General features: G+C 38.6%; 2 protein-coding genes across 2 annotated transcripts; one reads left to right on the top strand and one right to left on the bottom strand.

The window, feature by feature from the left end:
• The first annotated feature begins 205 nt into the window (after window positions 1-205).
• On the top strand, window positions 206-6,506 carry washc3 (WASH complex subunit 3). The gene is made up of 8 exons (XM_026147549.2): window positions 206-287; window positions 372-431; window positions 1,536-1,634; window positions 1,730-1,795; window positions 1,892-2,026; window positions 4,756-4,872; window positions 4,954-5,018; window positions 5,108-6,506. The coding sequence occupies exons 2-8, from the start codon at window positions 381-383 to the stop codon at window positions 5,205-5,207; spliced, it is 633 nt and encodes a 210-aa protein (XP_026003334.1). The 5' UTR covers window positions 206-287; window positions 372-380; the 3' UTR covers window positions 5,208-6,506.
• A 3,087-nt stretch (window positions 6,507-9,593) lies between these two features.
• Window positions 9,594-12,964, bottom strand: dram1 (DNA-damage regulated autophagy modulator 1). The gene is made up of 7 exons (XM_026147547.2): window positions 12,662-12,964; window positions 12,261-12,328; window positions 11,908-12,050; window positions 11,636-11,813; window positions 10,619-10,677; window positions 9,948-10,040; window positions 9,594-9,858 (listed from the first exon to the last, which is right to left on the bottom strand). The coding sequence occupies exons 1-7, from the start codon at window positions 12,790-12,792 to the stop codon at window positions 9,820-9,822; spliced, it is 711 nt and encodes a 236-aa protein (XP_026003332.1). The 5' UTR covers window positions 12,793-12,964; the 3' UTR covers window positions 9,594-9,819.
• Window positions 12,965-13,354: the final 390 nt, after the last annotated feature.

The following is a 13,354-nucleotide window of genomic DNA, read 5'->3' as shown; positions in this document are numbered from 1 at the left end:
TAGCTCCGAATGTAGCAAAAGTTCAACTTTTACTTTGAAGTAACACCCAACCCACCACCCCCTCTTAACTTTATTTTAACACAAACAATTTACAGAAAAATACAAACATGGCGGTTGACAGTGCATATAATTTAGGTAAAGCGGGGAACAAGAAAAAATACAGGGTTAAAAAAAAATACAGGCTCGAGGGTTTTTGAAGTGCGACTTCGAGGCAGACTTCTGCTACGCAGTTGGTGACGTCAGGACGTGATCACGCAACCCAGAGTCACGTGAACCGTTTCACATATGTAAATGTTTTAATAACCTGTTTTCGGTCTTTTTTGCAGTGAAATTTCTTGCTGCTGAATTTGAAAGTGCACTTTAATCTTCAGCCATCCAACATGGACGAGGACGGGCTGCCCATCGTGGGCTCTGGAGTCGACCTTACCAAGGTTGGCGTTGACTAGTTAGCTAACATAGCTATTTGAGTAGCTGGTGAGGAAATGAAAGCAGGCACAAGCAGAGCTGCTTGACATATGTTTTGTTTAAGAAGTAAGATAACACAAAGGCTGTTTATCGGTGATAGAAGCCTATAGCTTGTAAGTCATTAACAGATATGACTGTCGCAAGCGCTTGTAGTTCAATTTCCCTGATAAATGTGGGATTTTTTTTTTCTGAAGTGAATATATGTTGTTTCTACACTTGATCTTCCAGGTTAACAGATTTAACCTTTGCAAAGAGATATACTTACGCTTATCTTTTTTTAAACAGTTTTGTTTAAAATAAATCTATGAAGTGAAAATGTCTGTCTTTTGTATAAATAACTGTTTTTCGGGAAGGGATGCTTTTTATTTTATTAACCGTTCTGGGCAATATTAGCTAATCTAAAATGCTGTTTTGCTCTTGTGAAATATAAGTGGTATATTTTGCATTCAGCATTTGAAGTTGCCTGTGAATGACTGTCAGTATGTTAAACTTGTTCTACTCATTATTTTTTTTCACAAGAATAATAAAAATATTTTTGCATCACGTTTAAAAGCAAGATACTTCACAAAAAACTGATTAAAAGGTTATAAAAGACAGAAAATGAGAAAATAAAAAGAAAGCAAAACATAACAATAAAATATGAAATGGCATATATATCGTTTGGAGACAGCACTACTAAAGAAGTTGTTAAAAAGATGAAAATGTTCAGATTTTGATTGGGAGTGATCAGGGTGGACCTGGAGACAAGGCGGACATGGTTTGGATGTGCAGAGGAGGGATATATTGGACAAAGGGTGTTAAACGTGGAGCTGCCTGGCAGGAGCAAAAGGGAAAGACCACAGAGGGGGTTCATGGATGAAGTGAAGGAGGATGATTTTCAGGGCAGGGTGAAGTGGAGGTGAATGATCTGATGTGCCGACACCTAAAAGGAGCAGGGGAAAGAAGATGTGTGCAGCCTAGGGAGGAGAAGTTGCTTTAAGGGGAGATTGGACTGGGAGTTGTTTCATTTCCTTGTTATATTACACTTATGTTCCTTCTACCTTAAATTCCTTTTCCTGTGTTTCCTTCAGGTTCCTGCGATCCAGCAGAGAAAAATTGTTGCCTATCTCAATCAATTTGTTGCACACACTGTCCGCTTCCTTAACCGCTTTTCCACAGTGTGTGAAGAGGTTTGTTTATCTTTATTTCTCTTCTGTTCTCGTCATGAAACAAAAAATGTCTGTAACACTTAAATCCTGAACTGTTGTATAACATCTTCCCCCAGAAACTTGCAAACATATCTCTTCGCATACAGCAGATAGAAACCAGCCTGTGCATTTTGGAGGCCAAGGTGAGTTCTGAAGCCTCTGCAGGCTGCAGTGCAACATTATCTTAATTTCATGCCAATTTACTTGATATTTATGGAGCAATATTGTGCTCTGTGTAGTTGTCTTCCATTCCTGGACTGGAGGACGTCACAGTCGAAGGACTCAGTAAGCAGCAGCAGACTGCACAGGCCAATGGACCCATCATCCCCAATCAGAGCCAAATCGATGGTCCAGTAGCAGCACCTCAAGAAGAGGTAGATACACAAACTCGTACACATGGAAACATAGCTCCATCCAGCTTCGCTGAACTGCAAAGTCGAGGATTTTTTTTGACAGTTTTAAAAATAAACCTGTGAGCAGACAAAGGTTTCAAAGCACCCCCAAGACCACCTAATTAGAACTTAATATCTGACCTGTTTAGTCCATTTTCAACTTGACAATCCCACATTGAGAGAGGCTCCTCTAATATATCTTTGACACGATGGGAGCCAGAGCAGCTTTTCTCTTCTGTATTTGTTGTCCAGACATTCAAGTAAAAATTTCCACTGTTTTGACTACAGTGGGATGATGTCCCACCACATGTGGTTTTTGTTTTTCTTCCTCTAGATGAAGAAAGGGAATATTTCCATGGAGCTTTATCTGGCTGAAGTTCAGTTGTTTCCAGAGTAGCTCTTTTAATGCAAGAGAGCCAGTAAAGAGAAAAAACTGAAGTAGTTGAAGACAAATTAAACTTTGGTGTTTTTTCTTTTTGGGAATATAATCAAATTGTAGTGGTTTTGATGACCTCCACCTCTGTTACTGAAGTGAAAATGAAAGAACTTCAAAGCAGGAATCTCCCACTTGTATTATTTATATCTACCAGTGGAGCAATTTTAAAAAAGAGCCACATGAAGATAGTTTAGGGTAAATGAGATGATGAAAAGAGCATAAATGTTATTTGAAAGATCCCTTGCAAAGAGGACCTCAAACAGAAAACTTTTACAGGCTTTCATTTCTCTTATTGTGAAACATTTGCAGAAACATGTTGTGGAAAAGTCAAACTTTTTTATTTAAAGACAAAACATTTATCTTTTTACTAGGGGTGCAACGATACTCGTATCGATATTGAACCGTTCGATACAGTGCTTTCGGTTCGGTACGCATATGTATCGAACAATACAAATTTTTAAATTAATTTTATCAACTTTCCTTCTGACGATGCTGTCTGTGCTGAGCGCTGAGTGGATCTGCGCTCGACAGTGCAGCCTAGGCGGAGTAGTCGAACGCAGATTCACTGAGCGCAGGGCAAGCTAGCGAGACAGAAGTTAAGCTCTCCTTGCAACATGGCAAATTGAACCTCCCCCACCCTCATTCAGATGTGGTGTTTGGAACTATTTTGGTTTTCATGTGACGTATGACCCTGAAGGTAAGCGCGTCATGGACAAAAGAAAAACAGTATGTCGGTTGTGCCACGCAATGCTCAATTACATTGGTGGGAACTAGTGTGTTAGCGCAGTTAGCTCGTTAACGTGTTGACGCCGTCCAGCCCCATGCACGGGGCGATCCGCGGTAGCTCGTTAACGGAGATTTGCCGTGTTGTGGCTTTAACGCCATTTCAACGAGATTAACGCTGACAGCACTAGTGGGAACACAACGAATATGACTGCACATTTACTCCAACAGCATCCTAGTGCAAAGACAAGTGGAAGCAGACAAAAACAACAAGCACGGATGCTACAAACAAGAAGCGTATAGTATAGCTTTTATTTTGGAAAGAGCCATTTCTCTGTAATAAACTCTCCTTTCCAAAGATGAGTGATTCCTCAATCAGATTTTTTTTTATCCCTTTGTTGTTTCAGCAACATTAAATTTAAAAACTGTACTTTTGAGTTAAAATATATATTTATAATTTTAATAAATGACAAATTAAAAAGGCATGAACATTTTTTTTTGTATCGAAAAAATATCGAACCGTGACACCAAAGTATCGAACCGAACCGTGAATTTTGTGTATTGTTGCACACTTACTTTTTACAGTTAACACTTCATGCATTATTCTACCACAAAAGAGAATAGATGAGAGGGGGGGGGGGCAACAAATCTCTGGAAAAGGGGAAAAGGGACCTGTTTAAGTAGAGAAAGGTGTGATGAATGACTGAATGCCAAAGGAGATGGTCTTACAGGGGAAGATTTATTTAAGCTAAATATCATCACTGAAATCCTGTACTATGAGATCCCACAGGGCTCCATCATAGGACCGTTGCTGTTTAGTGTATTCACCAATCATTTTTTATGATCTTGTTGCTGGGAGTGTTGCATGTACATTGTAATGTCTTTGAGCAAGTTGCTGTTAAGTTAGCATTCACCATTCAAAAAGTTATCAAATGCTCTGAGCAAATTTGCAGAGCGATCGGGTCCACCACAAGGGGGCACTGTAGCGTGCCTGAGCAAGGCACCACTTTTTTACAGTCTACTTTCCCTAACAGATAAAATAAAGCTTGGAATTTGCTTCCAAAGGATTTGCAGATTTGCACAGATTCTCTTCTCATGATTTGGATAAAAAAAGGATTTTGAGAATTAATTTCATTATAATTTTCTTTTTGTTTTTGCAAAATCTATTTGTTTTTTATTATATGTGTGTCTATGCACATATTTATTTGGTATTTCATCATGTGCATATCTGTTATTTGGTGATTTCACTGGTTTTTAACTGCCCAGGGCCTGCAGATGGACAGTAGTAGCTAGTAGCTAAATCTAATACAAAGCATCTTTTGCTTTCATGTGACTAATATATTTAGTACATGGTCCCTTAAAGAAATAAACAGGTAGCACTACGCCCCTAAACAAAGTGATGAAATGTGTATGTTTCCAGGTACTTCCAAAATTGTATCACCTGATTTAAAAACATATCTTAAACTATGAAAATGTAAAACCTGTCAGGATATCTACTGTCATCTAAACCGCTTCACTCTGCCTTCGTTTCTGTGCATGTGTCATGTTGCAGCCTGCTCAGACCACACCAGAAGCTTCAGCGACGCAAAAAGCAGAAGCGGCTGCAGAGAACGTCATGACGGTGGCCAAAGACCCGCGCTATGCCCGATACCTGAAAATGGTTCAAGTGGTGAGTTATTATTACTGCTGCTGTGGTTACCTGCGTAACGGTTTAGTTTTGTGCCTTAATGTGATGTTTAATGTGCCACAGGGGGTTCCGGTGATGGCCATACGGAATAAAATGGTCATGGAGGGTTTGGATCCCAATCTGCTTGAGTGAGCGTTTTTTAAATTACTGTTCTGGTTATTACCAGTTTTCTGATAAACTGACAAACAATATGTGACTTGTTCTCTGTTGACCATAGCACACCTGATGCCCCCGTGCCCGACGGAGGAACGAAGACCTCAGAGGACCAAGACGCTGCCGGCAGCAACTCTGATAGTGAATCATCTTTTAGTGACTGAAATTGCTCATTTGTCCTCAACACACAAAGTTTCCTCATCCATCGCTGTCTGCACAGCTTTAGGCCCGTAGCGAGGAAGTATGAGGTACCTGTTAAGGGCTTCGAAGGAAGTGGTGTGAATGTAGGTGCCTGAAACAGGAAATCCAAATTGAGTGACTGTAGTTTCAGTTTAAAAGAGCTGAACTGGTTCTCCTGTTTAGTCATTCAGTGACCTTTATTTTTGAAAAAAAAAATTTTTTCTCATAAATTACTTTTCAAGAGGAGGAGATCATTTTTTCCTCTTAATCATACAAGCAGCAGTCAGAAGATGACAGTAGCAAGTGTTTTAACAAAACCAAACCATATCACATAGAGGTCTTCTGTGGTAGTTGCACCACTGACTAATCACTAATGTCTGAAATGTTGTGTTCACACCAGCTGCAGAGAATATAGCTGGAAACCCATGAACATTCACTCTTAACAACCAGCAGGATGAGAAGGAATCAAGTTACAGTACATTAATTTAGAACTTAACATAATGTCCCAAACATTTACTCATGTTCATCTAAACCTTCTCCTTTTTCCTGTCTCTGTTTCAAAGCAAAGTTCAACTATACAGCTCGAGATTACCTCAAGTTTGTCTTTTATTTCTTATCGGCACTGAGGAGAATCTGAGGTCATGTAGCATGAAGTGAACTTTTTGGTAAAGTTGAAATATTTTAACTACTCCCCTCAGCTCACATCAGTTCTATGGAGGCTTATTACTGCCACTGAATTTTTTCCCATTGATAACTCAGACTTTCGGAACCAAATTAAATTTTTAAAAATGAAATAAAAATTGAAATTAAAATAAGTTTTTTTTTTTTTTTGAGTGGCAAAAACGAGCTTCCATAGATTTTGCCTCCGCATAAACTTTATTAATAGGAAGAACAAATATGTTGGTATTTTCAATGTTCATGTGCATTCAGGGGTAAATTAAATCTTTGGATCTTGAAACGCTTTTCTCTCTATTTTTAAAAAAAAATTGTACTGTTGTTTAATTATTTTTAAGTTAGAAGTAAATACGTAACAGTTCTAACACAAAGACTATATATCATTTACATCCTATACTATATACAGTATAGTCTTCACCATGCCTGGTGAAATGTAATAATAAAGGAAAGTCCAGTGCAGCAACTGAACTTGGATATACATCACAGTAGTGACGTGATGTATTTTTTTTTCATTATCAAAGAGATCAGACTTGTGGCAAAAAAAAGAAAAAAACTTATCTCGGTTTTGTTATTTATCCACTCTAAATAAAAGCAGAGGTATGAACTGATCTGATCTGTGGTTTAAATGGGAAGAATTAAATGGGAAGATTCACACTTCTTACATGTGTTATACTATAAATGCTTTTTGTTTTCACTCTAAAGTGCTTAACTATCTCACCTAAGGTTTGTATTACACTCCTGAATATGACTTCCTGATTGTGCTGGCTGATGCGTTCATCAGCCAGGTGTGCTTGCATTTCGAGCTGAATATGACTTCCTGATTGTGCTGGCTGATGCGTTCATCAGCCAGGTGTGCTTGCATTTCGAGCTGCCCTCACGTCTGTGTTTACCCAGCCGTCACGGGCAGAGCCAGCAACGTGTCGTACTTGGACGAGGCTCAATGAGAAACCTATGACTGATCTCATTCATGGAGCCTGTCATATCTGCATCAACTCACACAAAGGAAAAGTTGCTCTGCAGCTGCTAATCAGGCTCACGTATAATAATTTCCTCACTCTGTATGATGTATGGGTATGATTTTTATTTTTATTTTTTAAAGAGATGGAGGTGAAAAAAATGATTTTACATTACATAAATTAAATGTAGTATAAGTGTCCACACCACCTTTATTCGAGCAACAAATGTAGGTATCAGAGCGCCGTCTTTCGGAGACATCACAACATAAACACTTGCTGATTATGAGCAAAAGTGGCTAATATTTGCCATGTTATTCAGAAATGGTTTATTCTCCAATAATGGTAAGACTTGTGCAGTAATCTTTTTGATTATTGTGTAACCTTGATGGAAAAAGAGGATGCTGTTCAGACTAAAATATTCTTTATCAAGACTTTAAATCCGTACCTGCAGCACTGCCTAGTGCACTTTCATCCATTTAGTTGAATCTAATAATTTATAACAATAAAACTATTTTCTTTTTGATATTTGTTTGTTGTTTGATATTCAAATTCTTTGAAAAATGTTAATTTCCCAAAGCTGCTTAAGTTTTGATGTTTGATACAGAGAAATTAATTACTGTACTATTAAGACACTGAGTACTAATACACTCTACAGCCAGTCAGTCCAATGACATGCCTCTTGATCTTCACCTGGTTTTGTAGAGTTATGCTCTAGCTTTTGTAGGTGATGTGTGAACTGCAGTCTTTCTTGTGGTGTTTGTTGTTGGTAGGAAGTACGACTCTTCATCGTCATGTGATTCAAAGCTTGTGGGTACAAGCCTGAGAAAGAGGGGCAATCATGTCATCGCTGTCAGGGATAAGATGTCTTTTAACAGATGCTAAATTGAAGTGAGATAAGTGTGGAGTTGTACTGAAAAAACACCATGCTGGATCTGTGATTCTGCCTTAAATAAACACTCGTACACTTTTTCTTTTCTTTTTTTAAATATGTGCTTTTATTATGCATCTCAGCTGTGCATTACAATCTGTGTTGTAACTCATTTTATAAGCAAAAGTACAAAAGTAGTTCAGAAAAAACAAAAATAAAATGTTTCCCTCTTATAAAAACAGTACCTGTAGTGAAATGGTTACAACCTGTATACATCACTGCGCAGGATCCTTTTATTTTCTTTAATGTACAGTACGTTTATTCCAGCTCCACATTAACAGCTCCAGTCGAGAGCAGTTCAGCAGAAGTATGTGCCTGCTGCTCCGCTAAAACTTGACCACTTTTCTCAGTTTGCATGTCTCTCTGTCTGAGAGATTAAAGGTAATGAAACTTTCAAGTAGCCTTCTAGTTTGTTAATATCTTCCGTTGTTCCTTTTATGTAACAATCTCTAAATCACACATTTTTCTCAGAGTTTTACAGCCCTCTTCTAGTCTCCCAGTGATTTTACTTTGCTGATTTTTGGCTAAAACGGTGGCTCTTAATTTTAGATGTTTTCCTCTAAACATCTAAAAGTAAATAAATAAATTACGCCAAATTACACCAGCTGCAATGCCACAAACGTCTCACCCCACCCACCTGCTAAAATCAATATTTGGAAGATGGGTGTAGTCCAACACCCTTTAAGTATGGGGTGTCAAACATAAGGCCTGGGGCCAGAATCGGCCTGGTAAAGACTCCAATTTGCCACTCGGCAGGTCTGGAAAATGTGATGGAGTGCATAGACTTTGTACTTTTAACTGTATTCTGATATGTTTTTGAGCTTGGCAGACATACTACGCCAAAGTAATTCATAGATAAACAAGAAAATGACAGCAAGTTCCTGTTTTTTCACTGTCATCTATATAAATTCAAGCTTTTGACAGCGGACTGGACAAAGACTGTCTGGGTAATAAATTACCAAAAGCTTTTCTATGATTTTACATATTTATCATGTAATTCCACTGGTCCAGCTCATTTAAGATCAAAGTTGTCTAAAGTTTGCCATCCTTACTTTAAAGTCAGCCTGCACACCTAAAATGATCCATGACTCATACCTTACACACTTAAAAAACATATCTTTTTCTTACTAGGTACAAGATCCATACTTGGTACCAGAAACTTCTGCCTAGATTAAAACCGTACGATGTAAGGTTACAAGTGAAAAACCAGCCAGAAGCCCTATTGAATGAACCTCCAGAATTCCAGCTTTACTTTCGGTTCATATTGTATAATTCCTACTAAAAAGTAGCATAATTCCTATTACCTGTATGAAAATCTACATTTGTAGCAGCACCAGAGATGATATTGGAGTGTCTGCTAGCATGACTGAGAACGTGAACAGTATACAGTAACTCATGTCAGTCAGAAACACCATGTTGGACTTTTCATGAGTCAACAATGTGGAGAGGACAGATTCAAATACCGAAACCAAAACTGTGAATCTGAGCATCCACAGCAGGAGGTTTTCCTCCTTAATTTGATGTTGCAATAATGTGGTCATCCAATAAAACTGGGAATTCATAAACCTCTGCACAAAACCAACAACTAGTACACATTTACTGTCAGTCAAAGACAGGTCAGACTGTCAAGTAGCCACAGACATACTGAGTGGTCTGAGTGGTATTGTCATTTAGCCCCGAGTGCACCGATCATGTGCTTACTGTGTGATGAACTTCTCCTATGTAAAGTCAGAGCTCTCACAGAATGTGTCGTGCTGGTGTGGCAACAGCAAAGTGCAAAGTAAGCAGGCAACATTAAGTACACTTGAAAATAGTTTGTGTAAAAACAATGTAATAATACAGTATTTGCATAGTTTTTCCATCTGTCACACGTGACAGACAGCCAGTTGTACTAAAATGCATAAATAGATATATTTTTAAGTATCTACTGTATTCTACCAAAATTTCAGCCAGGGGAAATTGGACAGGAATAAAGATACATACATAAAATGTAAATACTTATTTATCTTAATGTTTGTGGCCCAAAATGTTCCAAGACTAATCCTCAAGTTCTGCTTTCACCCGTAAGGTAAAGAACTGTAGGAGAATAAAAAAAGAAGAATTTTAGCAAATGAATAAATATATATTAAAAAACTATATACTATGTGTGACAGTGAGATACTGACCTTGAAATCATGAATGTATGTGAAGAAGAAGAAGACAAAGGTAAAGGCAACAATCCACTCGCATACTGCACTGGCTACATGGAAGGGATAGTCCTGCACGATGGAAACAGACGCTTAAATCAGAAAATTCTATGCATCTAATAATGATTATTATAATTTTTGGTCCATAAATGTTGGAACTTTCTGTCCAATGATGCCAAATATACTTCGACTAGTTTACTGTTAGAATACTTTTTTGCACAACTTCTCACATTTAGGCAGCGCAGATGAACAATGGACAATGGCAACGGTAAACAGTTCTCACATATTATCTGATATTGGCGTTTGAACATTATTTGCATCACCATTTGTTTTTCTCTGCTGCTTCTTTTCAGACTCTCTTAACTTCCACAAAAGGTTTCTAGTTCTTTTAGCTGACTCATGGCAGTGAGAAGTTTGTGTTATGCACACACTTCCATTTAATGCCAATAGTAAATTTATCAAAAATCATCACTGACATGTTGGGGAATGTTTGTTGGATCTATGTATTAGACCCCCCCCCCCCCCCCCCCCAAAAAAACCCCCAAACATTTCCCACATTTTGACACTTTATGTCACTATTTTGACACTATACGTTTTATTCCTGATCTGTGCTGTGATCTGATGCAATGTGCTGACACACTGTGGCCTACCTTGTCATGCTTTTGTCTGTGCAGCTCCGTTTGTTTCACGTAAAATGCACAGATGACAGCTGAGTTATCCGTGAAGGAAAACACTGAGTCGATACAGGAAATGACACTAATCATAATATTCTGCAGGTCATACATTTACATATTGCCAAGAGAAAAATAAAGTCAAAAAAAAAAGTTTATATATCAGGTTGTAATAAAAAGTCTGCCGGCCCTCAGCAGGGGTTAAAATTATGTAAATACAGTCTGACTTTGCTTTTATTACTTCTTGTTTAGATTACTGAAACTCTTTATATGTTGGCTCTGATCAGTCTTTATTGCCTGCAAGCTTTTCGAAATGCAGCTGCTCGCCTTTTGACGGGAAAGAAACGACGTGAACACATTACACCTACACTGGCCTACTTAGACTGGTTTCCACTCCATTTCAGTATTCAGTTTAAAATTCTCTTACTTGGTTTTAAGTCTCAAGGGTTTGGTGCCACACTTTTGAAACCCTGCAATCCTACCAGAGCACTGAGGCCTCTAAACCAGCTGCTCTTAAATAAGTCCTAATCCAGGCTTAAAAGCACAGGGGATAGACTCTTTTCAGTGGTGGCTCTTAATCGTTATAACAACTTGCTGTTTCACATAAGAGCTGCCCAGTCTCTCAATCATTTTAAAACCCTTGGCTGTTATTTATACTGCATATTATGTACAACTAAGGTTGTTTAAAACTTTGTCTTGGCTAATTTCAGGTGAATAGAACATAACATGATACACAGTGCTATTATTTATTTTAAAAGTCGATGTGAGGGACTAGTAAAAAAAGTTTCAGTACTACACTGCTTCTGCATTTCAGCTTAGTTTTTGTTATAAATAATATAAATAAATTGTTCATCTAAAGTTGTATTTAAATCATTTTCAAACCTAAGAAGGACCAGATGACTTATTTTTCTAAGTCCTGATATATGAAAGCTTCATCATCGTTATCATGATCACAAAGTTAAATCACACAGACATTTGAACACTCAAAAAGGATACTGGGTACAAATGCAACAGCAGCAAGGGAGGCGATAGCGACCCGCACACAAAACACATACTTGGAGCACCCATACGGATGGGCTTGAAATGATATAAAACACTGGAGGATAATGTACACAATGCCACAGACAAAAAACAGAATTGCTCCAATATCATGGACTATTTGCACTACTGTTTCCTGCAATCAAGAAAAAAGAAAAGAAAAGGCACCACTTGTAATTACACTGAATTAGTTGTGATGTGTTAAATGTGATTTTAATGTGAGTACATACTTGGAAAGTAGCAACAATGCACATGCCAAAACATGAGATCACACCAAGCCAAAGCGCTGCTTTGTTGAGGCGTGCGCTCACATTAGTGGCGTCCTCCCTCAGCAATTCCACGTGCTTGTATCTGGCATAAATTGTGCCCACACCTGTGCAAAAAACACAGAGAGTCACGAGAGTGTGCAAACCTACACATTTACCCTAATCCATGAGTTGTACTTTCATTTTCTTAAAAAAGGGGAAATGTGAGAAGCATCTTTGGAAAGCATGCTTCCTCCTTAGGGAAAGCCCAGAGTTGCCTAAAAAGAGTCAGTTCACAGAGATGACACTGCAGATGTCCACACTGGAATTTCAAATACCTGCACATGCAGAAATAAAAGTCATCAGACCAAAAATGCAGCTTTCTGGGGGGCTGACACCTGTGTCGCTGAAAAGAAAAAGAAAAAGAGTGAAGACCCGTGCAGATTTTCAGTTCGGGTTAAACGTACAATACGTGGGTTGTGTGACTGTGTTTTGTACAATATTAAACATTTAGTTGCCTCTTCTTAACATAAAAGTCTTCTAATGAAAGCGAAGTGAAAGAACATTTTTCCGCTAGTCTCCTACAATAAACAGATGTGCAGGCTACACGCAGCTGGTGTTTGTTATAGCGGAAGAAACCGAAACTAAGACGTTTTCTCATGAAACGTTTTCCACGGCTCCGAATCAGGTTGAGCATGAGAGAAAGGCTGCTTTGTGTGAGCTCTTCAAATAAACTTACCTTATGTACGGGAAGATTACATCGACGTCGTGCCTGTAAATCGCGATGATATAACAAATAATGAAAGTGGCGGAAGACCAGACGACCAGGAACGCTGGCAGGACGCACAGACCTTGCTCGAACCAGTACATCTCCAGTTTTTGCGCTCAGCTTCAGGCAGACTTTCTCTCACGTATATATGCGCAGAGTAAACAGAGCCATGCGATAAGAAAAGCTGGTGTAGGAACAGGAGTGTCAGCTGCCGTCTGTGGTCTGCGAACGACAGTCACATGCAGCGGTGTGTGAGCAACAATGAACTTGGCCTCTGCCAGTAAGCAGCATATACAGTGTACAGTAACCTCTAGCCCAGAGCTACTCCCCCGTAGGGCGATCAAGCGCTTCCTTCTTCCTTTTGATCTTTGTGAAAACACACACACACACACACACACACACACACACACACACACACACACACACACACACACACACACACAACAGCAAAATACCAAACTAATGAAGTGTCTTTTAACTTAACTTCAACCGGAGGTGATACTCAGAGTTTCCACAGCAGAGTGAGCAGCAGTTCTACATTTATATGAACAGATTTGAGTTTATAGAGTGAAAAATCTGCATAACTGCCTGCGTTTGTGAAGTAAAAATAACTGTCTTTGAATTATACATTATGACTTGTTATGCGTTTTTTTTTATTTCACA

Source organism: Astatotilapia calliptera, chromosome 17 (assembly GCF_964374335.1).
Source record: "Astatotilapia calliptera chromosome 17, fAstCal68.1, whole genome shotgun sequence".
Taxonomy (NCBI): Eukaryota; Metazoa; Chordata; class Actinopteri; order Cichliformes; family Cichlidae; genus Astatotilapia; species Astatotilapia calliptera.
The sequence above is the reverse complement of the archived record's forward strand: the minus strand, read 5'-3'. Positions and strand labels throughout refer to the sequence as shown.